The sequence below is a fragment of the Salvia splendens genome, chromosome 2 (genome assembly GCF_004379255.2).
Source record: "Salvia splendens isolate huo1 chromosome 2, SspV2, whole genome shotgun sequence".
Classification (NCBI taxonomy): domain Eukaryota; kingdom Viridiplantae; phylum Streptophyta; class Magnoliopsida; order Lamiales; family Lamiaceae; genus Salvia; species Salvia splendens.
Window position 1 is genome coordinate 43,301,986 of NC_056033.1, and position 12,784 is coordinate 43,314,769.

The 12,784-nt window shown below is 37.5% G+C and overlaps 1 protein-coding gene across 1 annotated transcript; it reads left to right on the forward strand.

The window, feature by feature from the left end:
* Window positions 1–1,184: 1,184 nt before the first annotated feature.
* Window positions 1,185–12,481, forward strand: LOC121793051 (transportin MOS14-like). Its single transcript, XM_042191251.1, has 24 exons — window positions 1,185–1,554; window positions 1,635–1,733; window positions 1,809–2,030; window positions 2,111–2,218; window positions 2,681–2,764; window positions 2,886–2,945; window positions 3,697–3,825; window positions 4,008–4,069; window positions 4,965–5,021; window positions 5,152–5,275; window positions 5,907–6,038; window positions 6,629–6,709; window positions 6,851–6,964; window positions 7,113–7,192; window positions 7,454–7,589; window positions 7,985–8,134; window positions 8,633–8,718; window positions 9,036–9,223; window positions 9,538–9,630; window positions 11,202–11,389; window positions 11,512–11,623; window positions 11,711–11,868; window positions 11,945–12,061; window positions 12,131–12,481. The coding sequence occupies exons 1-24, from the start codon at window positions 1,339–1,341 to the stop codon at window positions 12,326–12,328; spliced, it is 2,994 nt and encodes a 997-aa protein (XP_042047185.1). The 5' UTR covers window positions 1,185–1,338; the 3' UTR covers window positions 12,329–12,481.
* The last annotated feature ends 303 nt before the right edge of the window (window positions 12,482–12,784 follow it).

The following is a 12,784-nucleotide window of genomic DNA, read 5'->3' on the forward strand; positions in this document are numbered from 1 at the left end:
GACGTCAGCTTATATAGTAGTTGATGTGATCTTTTGTAACGGCGTGAACTATGTAAGTCATAATAAATACTGTGTTGATGACCATCTTGACACTAACAATGTTCGACAAGAAGAGATCCCACATCACCCAACACGGTATGCTTGCAAGCCAATGATTGCCATAGGGATTGTTGGTGACAGTCAACAACTATATATATATATATTTTAAAATACATATATTTTTTCGAGCACATATGTATATAGGCCTATAAAATAAAAAAATATTTAATTTAAATTACAAACACTGTGAAGTTCATTAATCGATTATTTTTGTAATGCTAGTTTTGATTCGGCGGGAATGAAACGCGAAAAATTGTTTATAGCGGTAACTTTTTCATTTACTTTTGGAATTTACTAGAGATACAAACTAAACAAAAGTTCGTATTAATAGAGACTTATATCCATTATGAAAATTCATTTATTAATTAACGAATGTACTTTATAGCATCAGCAGTGGCGCAGAATTCCCGGCGGAATTCCCAAAAACACCTTCTGCCACGCCATACGGACTTCCCACTGCACTGCCACGCCATACGGACTTCTCACTGCACTGCCACGCCATACGGACTTCCCACTGCATAGTGTCAGAATTCCCCTGCGGAATTCTCACATTAAAAAAATTCACAAATTCAAATATTAAACAATTTACGTAAATAAAATTTCCGACGCGTCCGTCAATCAACCGCATCATGTGTTCATAATGCCCATCACCACCACTACCACTACCGGCCATTACAGATATATAAAAGAAATTTAGAGAGAGAAAACATTGTTAATACAAGTGGTGCGAATGAAGTGAAGTTCAACGGGATGTATTTATAGGAACCGAAAAAAATGTTTTAATGCAATAAACGGGAATTCCACTCGGACGTCCGTGGGAGTCAACGCAATGGCTGACGTCCGCACGAAATTCCCCGCGGAATTTCGCGGAAAGCCGTGGAACTGCGAATTCATCGCGGGAATTCCGTATCCGTGCATGATACGCACAATGGCGGATGTCTGCCACGGAATTCCCGCACGTCGGTGGAAATTCCGCAGCGACGTCGAACTACGGATGCTCTTAATCTTTAATATCTGAAATTTGTACTATATTATTTGATGATAATCCAATCCAATCAATGTTAGTAATTGAAAAGAGGGCTGAGCTAGCTAGTAGGAGTATATACATAGAAAGTGTATAGAGAAAGTTGTAGAATGCGATTGGAACAGGTCAAGTAGAGAGAAAGAGAGAGATAGAGAGTGATGAGCGAGAGCGTAGAAGTGGAGGGTCGCGTGATGGTTGATCCATCAATTTAAAGTATGGAACTGCACATCAAGGTTGCTCAAGCAGTCCACGTCCTCAATCACGATTCTCAATCCTGCAACCGCGTCGCTGCCAATCAATGGCTCGTTCAGTTCCAGCAGTCTGGTGCTGCTTGGGAGATTGCTACTTCCATCCTCACTTCCCCCCACCACCACCCCTTCCTCTCCGACTACGAGGTCGAGTTTTTCGCCGCCCAGATTCTCAAGCGCAAGGTTTCTTCTCAATTCATGCCCTAATTCCTGCTCTATTGCTTAATTACCTATATTGATCGACTTGTTCAATCTTCCGGCAGATCCAAAATGAAGGCCATAATTTGCAAGGAGGAGCTAAGGACGCTCTGCTAAACGCTCTTCTAGTAGCTGCTAAGAGATTCACCCCAGGCCCTCCTCAGGTCAGTTGTCAATTTTCAATTTCCAATTTCGATTTTCCATACTGGACTCAACTCATTGGCTCGGAACACGAACAGCTCCTAACGCAAATATGCCTTGCGCTATCGACGCTCATACTTCACGCCGCAGAGGATGGGAAGCCCATCGAGAAGCTCTTCTACAGCCTGCAGAATCTACAGAGCCACGATAATGGGAATGCCGCTGTTTTGGAGATGCTCACGGTCTTGCCTGAAATCATAGAAGATCAAAATGGTGATTTCAGTGTATCCTCTGCTCGCCGTAAAGAGTATGGACAAGAGGTATTGCAAGCTGATTCCTGCAACTTCACTGATTTTTCTTTGTCTGGGGATTGTGTTATAATGTACTTTTGGTAGTGCAGCTTCTTGCACAAACTCCTACGGTGCTTGAGTTTCTAATGCAGCAGATTGGTGAGGGTGTTGGCAGCCATGACAGGAGCAGAAAGATATTACGTTGCTTGCTGAGCTGGGTAAGAACTGATTAAATAATTTTATCTGCCTTTTATTGTCTAACATGGGAAGTCACAAGGTACTTATCAAAGTGATTCAGACCCCCTTCTTATACACATAAATTGAATGTCCTTCCCTGCTAGCCTCTTCAGCAAGAATGTTTCTCTCTAAAAATATACCTTCCTATAAACTTATGCTGTCAACTTCTCCAAGTCGGAGGAAAGGATTGGCATTCAATATGCCAAATTGTCGACAAATGCGTGTTGGGTCTTTATATGCTAACAATGTGAAAAATCTCATCCACATCAGCTCTATTAATTTTTTGTTGTTATCATTTGCATCCTTAAAATTAAGTTATGGCAAATTGGCATCTTATAGCTCAACTTTGTATAAAAAGTTGGTCCGCATAACAATTTTCAACTTCTTTCAGAGATGTAATTGACGTGTCTTGTTTTCATTTAAAGTTGGATTTGTGTGTGTAGGTTCGAGCTGGATGCTTTTGTGAGATTCCTGCAGGCTCTTTACCTGCCCATCCACTATTTAACTTTGTTTTCAGCTCCTTGCAGGTATAGTTTACTTACATTTTCCTTTTTTTTTCTGAAATTTATTATACTCCGCTTCTAAGTCTTTATCATGTTATCTGCAAGTATAACAATTCCTCATCCCATCTTTCGTATGTTTAAACAGGTTGCGTCTTCATTTGAGCTTGCTGTTGAGGTTCTTGTTGAGCTTGTGAGTCGACATGAGGTATTCTCCTATGCTAATGTTGGGTTTCTTGTAAATATTGGAAACCATGCTTTCTAGTATGTATAGTTCTATGTAATACCGTGTCAAGATAATCCACCCAAAGAAATGATGTTACTTCATTTAGAGTTATACTACCATGACATAATTATGTCATATTGAAAACCAAGGGATCTTTTTAAGTAGCAAAAAACTTTCTTTTTTTGTTGCTTGTGTCAACAGTTTAAATAACTTTTGGCCGTTCCCTCCTTTAGTTGCAATTCCACTTTCAGTGATTCAAGAGGTCTGCTTTTATTTAAAGTTATATCCCTGCATGGGTTGGTGGTGAAAAAACTAAGAATGGGCTTTTTAGGATTTTTTAATGAAAAGAATTTACAGACCAAAATGTCCTAGAAGGGTATTATAAAGAACACTTTGCCCTGCAAAGGTTAGGCACATCCAGTAGACAAATTCCCAGGTTGGTGATAAATTCTGGACTTGATCAAAGAGTCATATGAGCTGTTACATTCCCTTACCCAGTTCCGAATTTGACGAAGAAGTCTATTTTTTTAATTGTGTTATTAAAAGCTCTCCTAAGTAGTTCATTTTTCGAGTTTTGAGTAGGAAAATTACCTTGTAGTAATGCTTACTTTCAAGTATACAAAACAGCAGAAAAACCTGCATGATTTGTAATTTTTAGAGAGTTGTGGTTAATTCCAGAGCCTGAACGTAATTCTATTAATCATAAAACTCTATCTTGGTTTTGCTCTCCTAGGGCCTGCCTCAGGTTTTACTATGCCGGATTGGATTTCTCAAGGAAGCACTTCTTTTTCCTGCTCTCAAAAGTGGAGATGAGAAAGTGATTGGAGGACTGGCATCCTTAATGTCAGAAATCGGTCAAGCTGTGGGTATCTAATTACTTTTCATGTATAGTTTATTACTTCTTCTGTCCTGTTAACCTTTTGCTATATATTTGGCAACTTTTACTACTGTAACTATGAAAGAAGTCTTCGTTGTATTATATTTTCCCTTCCTTTTTCTTTTTACATGACAGCTGGGTTTTGAATAACCTGTCTGTTTGTTTAGGCACCCTTTCTAATTGTGGAAGCAAATACCGAAGCACTTGAGCTGGGACATGCTCTATTGAGGTTAGTTGTCACGACGCTAAGGATAACTAAGTCAGGGACTAATGGCTAGGGAAGCGAAATTGGAAGTAGGGATAGAAAGGGGTTGTGCTTTATTTTCTTAACTTACTTGAGACTTAAACTAACTGACTTGCATTATAACAAAGACACTTGATTACTTGATAAATGATCATAAGGATTAGAATTGGAATAGATACATGAGACAGCTCGTATGACCCAATTTGAGTTTTTTACTAGTTCAAGGAATAGTGTATAGTGAATATTCGACAAACAATATTCACTGAGATAGAAAATACTGACTATTGACATCGGATTTGTGACGCAAAATAAGGAAGTTGAAATGCAGATGGAATTTAATTATGTTGTACTCCCTCCATCCCAAGGAAGATGACCCCTTCCTTGGGCGGCACTGGATTTTATGTAGCTTTATTTTGTGTGTTAAGTGGAGAGAGTAAAGTAAGAGAGATGGAATAAAGTAATGATAAAAGGTGTTTCCAATTTTAGTAATGAGTCATCTTGATTGGGATAAACCAAAAAGGAAAGTGGGTCATCTTTAGTGGGACAAAGGGGGTATCAAACTATAAGACCATATGTCAATGCATTTTTCTGACGGAATTTCATTACCAGCTCTCTAAATTCTCTAAAACTCTAATCTGGATCTCAGATACTGTTTAAACTTTCTAAACCCTTATTCTATTTAAAACCCATTTCTGGAGTTCAGTTTAATACTGAAGAATGTAAAGGCCTAACTCACTGCTTCATTTAAAAGACCCTGGCTTTACCTTAATTCTCTTGTTTTTTGACATTTATGTATTCAGTTGTTGCACCTCCTGGTTGATATAATTGAATACTATGTTGCATTGGATTTTTAATTCATCCTATTTACCTTGACCGGCAGTTGTGCAGCATTTCCAAGTGAAGATTGGGAGATTGTGGACTCAACCTTGCAATTTTGGTAAGTTAATTAATTTATGTGCCACATTTATATATGTGCTTTAGAAGTGGAAAAAGTATTATTATATGGTACTGTTATCTTTTGTTCTTTAAGTGAGGCCTTACTGGATTGTTCTGATTTCGAAAATTAGGTGTAGCCTTTCTGGGCATATTATTGCTCTTGAAGTAGAAAATGCTGAATATAAGAAGAAGTTGCAGGAACGTTTTAGTCCCATATTTTCAGCATTGGTTGATGGTCTTCTGTTTCGTGTTCAGGTATAAGTTTATAATAAATACATATGCTTGCTGATTGTTGAATACAAATGTAACTGTTGCTGATGAGTGTTCTTACCTATTTAGTCTACAATGCTAAATTGTTCACTTTTCACATGCTAGGAACATGCACAAAAAATGGTGATTTAAATTCAGAATGTTTTCATGAGTGTTCTTCATACCTCAAATGCAAGTATAATTTTAAATTCTGTTTCAAGCATTTGCCTAATTCTACAAAATCATCTCAGACTCAGTTAGGCTAAACAGGGACTTGTTACCCTCTCTCGTTTCCTTTTCAACAATGCCACATCTGAAATAAAAATGTCTAAACCTTATATTTACATTCTTTGTAGCTTTGTATTTCACGTATTGTATTGGTGTAGAAAGTAGCTGGGTGACAATTGTGCGTGTAGCGGGAAGATTCTTTCCAGCCTCCTATTGTTGTCTCCCCTTCCAAAAGATAAATGAAGCCTAAGGAATTACCCACTGAACTTTCAAAATAATTATCTGTGATCCTTCTTCAGACCATCTGTGTGAAATGTTATGTCCATTTCATACATAAGATCTTGTGGTTTACTATCTTATTAGTTATATCTTCATATTTTTTATGGCTGAATCACGTCCTTCCTTACAGGTTAATGACACATTCAATGAAAATGGAAGAACCATTGAGCTGCCTAGTGGCCTAGAGCAATTTAGGATGAATTTGGTGGAACTTCTGGTGGACATTTGTCAGCTCTTAGGACCTGCTTTGTTTATCCAGAAGGTGATGATTGCATCATTATACTTAGAAACATGTATCCCTTTGGGTAATTTAGGGTATGGAAATTTGAATATGATTGATGAGTTTTATCTAAGAAGACTGTACTGCTTTGTGTCTTTTTTTATTGATACCTTTCGATTCTTGATGTGAGACCTTGCAATTGGCAATTGATGAAAACAATATACTCCCTCCATTCCGCGGTAGTAGAGTCATTTCTTTCCGGCACGGAGATTAAGAAAGAGATTTATGTGTTACTTTTTGTTAAAAGGGGAAATGACTTAACTACCATGGAACGTCCAAAAATGGAAAAATGACTCAACTACCATGCAACGGAGGGAGTATAAGACTAAGAAACATTCATGCACTATCACCTACATATCCACTAAAATAAGAACATTGTCAAGCATTTTTCTAACAGTGGGACACATAATGTAACTTGTATTTGTTATTGTAATGCAATGGGATTCCATCCCTTCTTCCACCCCTTTATCAAAATCAAACACATGAAGTGGAAATGCATGAAGTTAAAGATCTCATGTATAACTAGTAGTTTTTTTCCTTGTTTTTAATTAACTTGTCCTCAAACATATTAGATCTTCCTTCGGGACTGGATACCTACCAGCATGCATATCTCTTGGAGAGAGGTAGAAGCCAAATTGTTCGTGCTTAATTCGGTGAGTGCATTGAATGAATTTCCTCTCCCTTGCCAAAAAAATATCGCATTGGCTGGTACAACTTTGCAGAAGCACAGGTCCTTAATAGATCTGGAAGTTTATACCAGGTTGTTTGTATTTCTGAATACTAGCTTCTTTTAGGTTTGTGAAGTTGTTCTCAAGGAGGAACATCCTATTGATATCTCTGTCATTATGGACTTGGTGATGATTTTGTCCAGCAAATCATCAGAGGATCTAAGAGGATTTATGTGCCTTGTACGTCTTCTATTTATTATTTACCATCTTTTTATATTCTGATATTCTTTCTGATGTTGAGTCAACTTACTGAAGCAAGCCAACTGAACAATGAAGGAATATTAACAGCTGCAAAAACTTTACTAATCTTAAATACTTCATTTCCCAGGTATATAAAGCTCTTGCTGATGTTATTGGTTCTTATGCTAAGTGGATCCCTACCTCTCAAACCAACATCAGGCCTTTGATGTATATGATTCCTTACTTCTATACTATACAGCATTACATTAATTCCTCGTGCATGCTTTCATGTCTCAGACAATCAACCTCTAGGAAAAAAGGACTATATGCTGTACTGCATTAGATTAGAAGAATGTATCTGATTCTGATTCTTACACCATTTTCATATATATCATGGCATTGAGATTTAAAAATGTGAAGTTCTCAGCTCCCCTTGTGTACAGCCTGTAATGCTATTATAATAACATGTGTTCGACCTGCTATGTTTAGATTGTTTTTTGCTACTGGGATTACTCAACCATTCTGTTCAAGTGCTTGTGCATTTGGATTTCGCAAATTCTGTGAAGAAGCTGCGGCAGTGATGCATGAACCTTCCAATCTGGAAATCTTAATATGGATAGGAGAGGTCAGTTGCATTAATGTTCATATATTAGGCCATTAATTGTAAAAGTAAAAGTATATTATTCTAACACTCCTCAGAGATTTGAAGCAATATAATAAGAGGGACTTGCTATAAAACATATATTCATTTATGTTTTAGCCGCCTCTTTTATTGTTCTTATGTGATATCATGTATGTATATAGTACTCCCTCCGTCCCAAGCTACTCGCACTTATTTACTTTTTGGGTGTCCCAAGTTACTTGCACTCTTTCCATTTTTAGTAAAAATTTTCACCTACAGTCGTCATTTTTGACTTTCCTATACACTCATTCCTTAATCTCCGTGCCGAAAAGGAAAGGGGCGAGTAGCCCGGGACGGAGGGAGTATAATGTAGTAACAGTATATTGAATCTCTGTTAGGGGTTGGAAGATAGGAAGTTGCCCTTGGAGGAAGAGAATGAAGTAGTTGGTGCTATCAGTCTCGTACTCTGCTCTGTTCCTGACAAGATGCTGATGCACAACATGTTCGCTAGATTGCTTTCTCCTTCTTATGGAACTGTTGGAAAACTTGTAAGTTTCCTTTTTTCTTTAATATCTCATAAAGGCATCTCTTTATGACATCTTCAATCCAACTCATGTTTGGTTTTGTTTAGAAACATTTTGACTCAAACCACGGCTCATCTTAATGTTTTTGGCTATAGTACTTGGCAGCTTTTGCCTTGCTTTCACGCTGTTTTTTTTTTGTTACCTATGGAAGCCAACAATCAGAAGTGCTGCATTAATACTAAGCATAATATCCCTGGTTTAGACTTTGGAGTGAGATGATGCAGATAAGAGTTGTTAAAATTCAAATGGTTCACTGTTACCATCGATGATTTAATCCATGGATGTTCTGTATGGTCGATCTTGAATTATGAGCCTGTATTTTTCTGTCTGGAACTAGTTGATTAACCCCCATCACCATTAGTTAAACTAGACACAGTTTCGGCTGAAAAGAAATTTGTTTTATTAGGCAATAGAGGTTTTACATTGATTTAAGTTACTAAAATGTCTTTGACATTAATTCAGATCAATGAAGATCATGGGCATGCGCTGAGACACAATCCATCTATTTATACCCATTTAGTTACCACAGCTGGAAGAGGGCTAAACAGGTATCTTTTATGCTCATTGCTTGTGTTCTGATGAACCTTTTCACGCTTTGGAGTTAATCGACTACTATTTTTAATCTGTTTGGCATAACATGTACAGTTAAATTGGTTACTGGAGAATTATATGGGTATGTAAGGTTTTGTAAATATTTACTAATCAATATGGGTTTATGCGTTTTGATGTAGTCAGTGTGCTAGTTAAGTTTTGTGTCTAGAATAGGTTCTTATGTGAAATTTTGGCATCCTTATCCTTGACCTTGAAGCACACCTTTTAGTGTCAATTATATGCTCTTAGCTTACCATTTGCTGATTTATTGTAGGATTGGCACTGTTTTCAGTTACCTGGCTTCACACCTCTCTGTTGATCTGGGTCCAGATGAATCGATCTTTGTATTACTTGAGGCTTTCTGGCCAATGCTCGAGAAACTCCTTATGTCTGATCATATTGAGAGTGGAAGCTTGTCTACAGCTGCTTGCAGGGCTCTTACACTAGCGATTCAGGCATCAGGTTTCAATAATGTCATTACTTATGAGGCAAAAACTCTCATTCCACAACCTCTCATTTTGTGTAAACACAATTGTGAAAGAAGGCTTAATGCTCATCACTAACTCACATTTACTACATGATAAATAAACTATAGAACCATTCTTAAGAACTTGCATATTTGAGTTCCTGAGATAAACTGTGTCTAGGCAAAGTTGGGGTGAAGATTAAACACTTTGAACTCTGAAGAGTTGTGTCTTGATACATCATTAAGGCCCAATTGAAGATTAAATGCTTTGAGCTCCCTAGAGAAATAATACAGTTCGTTCATTTTGCAGGCCACAATTTTGGGCCACTGTTGCCTCAGGTGCTTGATTCTATGTCAGCAAATTTTTTAAAATTCTCAAGCCATGAATGCTACATGAGAACAGGTAAAATTTTGAGCATGAGTTGTTTGTGCTTGCAAGGATTTGTTTGCTTTTTCTTTTTTTTTTTTGCATATAACAGATGCATCCATAAGAAGGTAATGTCAACGATATCATGCATGTCAAGTTAGCTTCCCGAGTTAATTTTTTGCTTTTGATAGTTGCAAGTATTATTAATTAGTAAAAGGGTTACTGTAATGTATTGATCATATTCACCAACAACTGGGAATAATTAATCAGGGAAGAAGTGTTTTCAAGTGATTATCTGTTAAGCCCCTAAATTGGTTAATACAATATTTTAGTGACTACTACAATCTTTTAGATTTACTTCAATACCCATCGTTTCTATCATAGTGTCTTCAACAGAAATAGCTCTTCCTACACTCTGTAAAACCCATTAGTATGCTTCACCGTGCTTTAAAATTTGTGTGATCATATGTTTGATTTCATAGTAAAGTGGAATGGCAGCTATGTTTGATTTCCTGTGTCTAATGAACTATCTTAAGGCTCCGTTCAGTACTCGGAATTGGAATTCTATGGAATTGAATTCGAAGGAATTGATTCTACAATTCCAAATCCTATGTTTGGTAAAGTGAAGTAATTGATATGAAATTGAATTTGAATAATTTGTGCACACACATTGTACACAAAATACACACTTCTCACAAAATACGCATACTATACACACACCCACACTTCACACATTATACACAAAATACGCACACTGCACATTTTATACACAGAATATACACACTGCATACAATATACACACACTACACACATTATACACAAAATACATTCAATGCACACAATATACACACACTGCGCACACACACACTATACACAAAATACACACTATACAAAAAAATGCATTCCACACATTGCACACTATACACACACGAAATAAACATACTACATACACTACACACAAACTGGAAAAAAAAAATCCAAAAATCGGATGCTTGAAATGTGTAAAATGTGAAGTGTGTGAAATGTGTGTAGTGTGTGAAACGTGTGTAGTATGTGAAGTGTGTGAAACATGTGTAGTGCGAGAAATGTGTGAAATTTGTGTAGTGTGTGAAATGTGTGTAGTGCGGGAAGTGTATGAAATTTGTGTAGTATGTGAAATGTGTGTAATGCGGTAAATGTGTTAATTTGTGTATAGTGTGAATGTGTGAAATGTGTGTAATGCGGGAAATGTGTGAAATTTGTGTAGTGTGTGTAGTGTGTGAAATTTGTGTAGTGTGTGAAATGTGTGTAGTGTGTGTGAAGTGTGTCTAGTGGGTATATAGTGAAGCTATCTAATTTTATGACTATTTGGAATTCCAATTTTCTACTTTTGATATGGAATTCAAACCATGCAATTGGAAAACTAGGAATTATTATTCAATTCAATTCTATACATTTTTTTACCAAACAATGGAATTGGAATTGGAGGCTCCAATTCCAATTCCATGTTCCCAAACACACCCTAAAGATATTTTGAGCTCCTTTACTTTTTCTTGGCAAGTCACCTGTTGCTTAGCCACTTCCGTTACTCTCTTTTTATGTGTCTCACTATCATTAGTTTGTTTCAGCTTCGGTCATTGTTGAAGAATTCGGTACCAAGGAGGAATATGGATATCTGTTTATGAGTACATTTGAAAGATTCACTTGTTCACCATCAGTAATGGCTCTTACTTCATCATATATCTGTGATCAAGAACCAGATCTGGTTGAGGCATACACAAATTTTGCTTCTGTGTATGTGCGCAGTTGTCCTAAGGTGCTCATATTCATGCTCATTACACATTTCAACGTCTGAGCTTCCTGCTGCTATCATGAATCTTTTCCTTATTTGGTTTTCGGTATTTGCATATTCTCAACAATTGCTAATTTGCATTTCAGGAAATATTAGCTGCCTCTGGTTCTCTTTTTGAAGTATCCTTGCCAAAGGCAGGGATTTCTTGTACAGCTTTGCATCGTGGTGCAGCTTTATCAGCAATGTCGTATATGAACTGTAAGCCATGTACAGAAATATTCTTCAAACACATGAGATTGTTTAATATGCTATTGCTGCATTTTTGAGTTTTGATGAGGCTTTCAGGCTTTCTGGAGATGAGCATTGGTGTGTTGGTGGAAGCTGATGCTTCTATACCTGCAAGATCCGTTCAGGACATGGTGATGAGGGTGGTATCCATATGTGGGGAGGGCTTGATATCGAATCTGGTATATGCTCTTCTTGGCGTGTCGGCAATGTCAAGGGTAAAGGGTTTGATGAGCAATTAGCGTATTTCCACACCTAAAACTTGTGCGAGTTGTGCTGAATCAAAATTCGCAGGTTCACAAATGTGCAACGATCCTTCAACAACTGGGCGCAATGTGCAGCTTGAGTGAAAGACGAGAGTGGAAGGGCGTGGTTTGCTGGGAAATGTTACAGCGTTGGCTTTACTCTGCGGTGAGTATACATGTGTGTGTGTGCGCGCGCCCGTTTGAAGTTGATTTACGATAAAAATATTGTTTGCAGCTGCATACCCTGCCCGGTGAGTATCTAAAAGCAGGAGAAGTAGAATGTTTAGTGCCAAACTGGATGAAGGGAGTGGCGGCGGCAGCATCGGACTGTCTGGATATGGAGATGAACAGCCACATGCGAGGCAAAGGTGGAAGACATCTTAAGCGTTTATTGAGAGATTTTGCTGATAATCATCGCAATTTGACTTCTTAAATCTCTCTCTCCCTACATTATTTATTTTTCATTTTGAAAAGTAGTGATTTATTATTGTATCACAATTCACATCCCCCTGTGTATTCATTTATCACTTGAAAGGGAAAGGAATAAATTGGTGGGGATTTGGTAATCACATCCTCATCAACAATCTTTCCATTTTTTTTTATTTTTAATTCTGTGGTGGATCAAAACTAGTTGAAGCTGAGGTAAACTCGACGATGTTTGTCGCTATTTTTGTACGAGACTATGGACGACTTAGTGTGATCTATGTGAGTTATGCTCCTGCAACTTGAATTGCTCAAGCTGAAGAGTTGAATTGATCAAGTTGAAAAGAAAGAGCCGTTGGAGACTCGAGGAGAGGATCAAGAAGTAAGCTCGGTGCATGAGCTGAACGTAGCCATTGGAATAGCGGTTATAACTGAATTTCAGTTTCAAGGAGATTGAGTTGGTTAG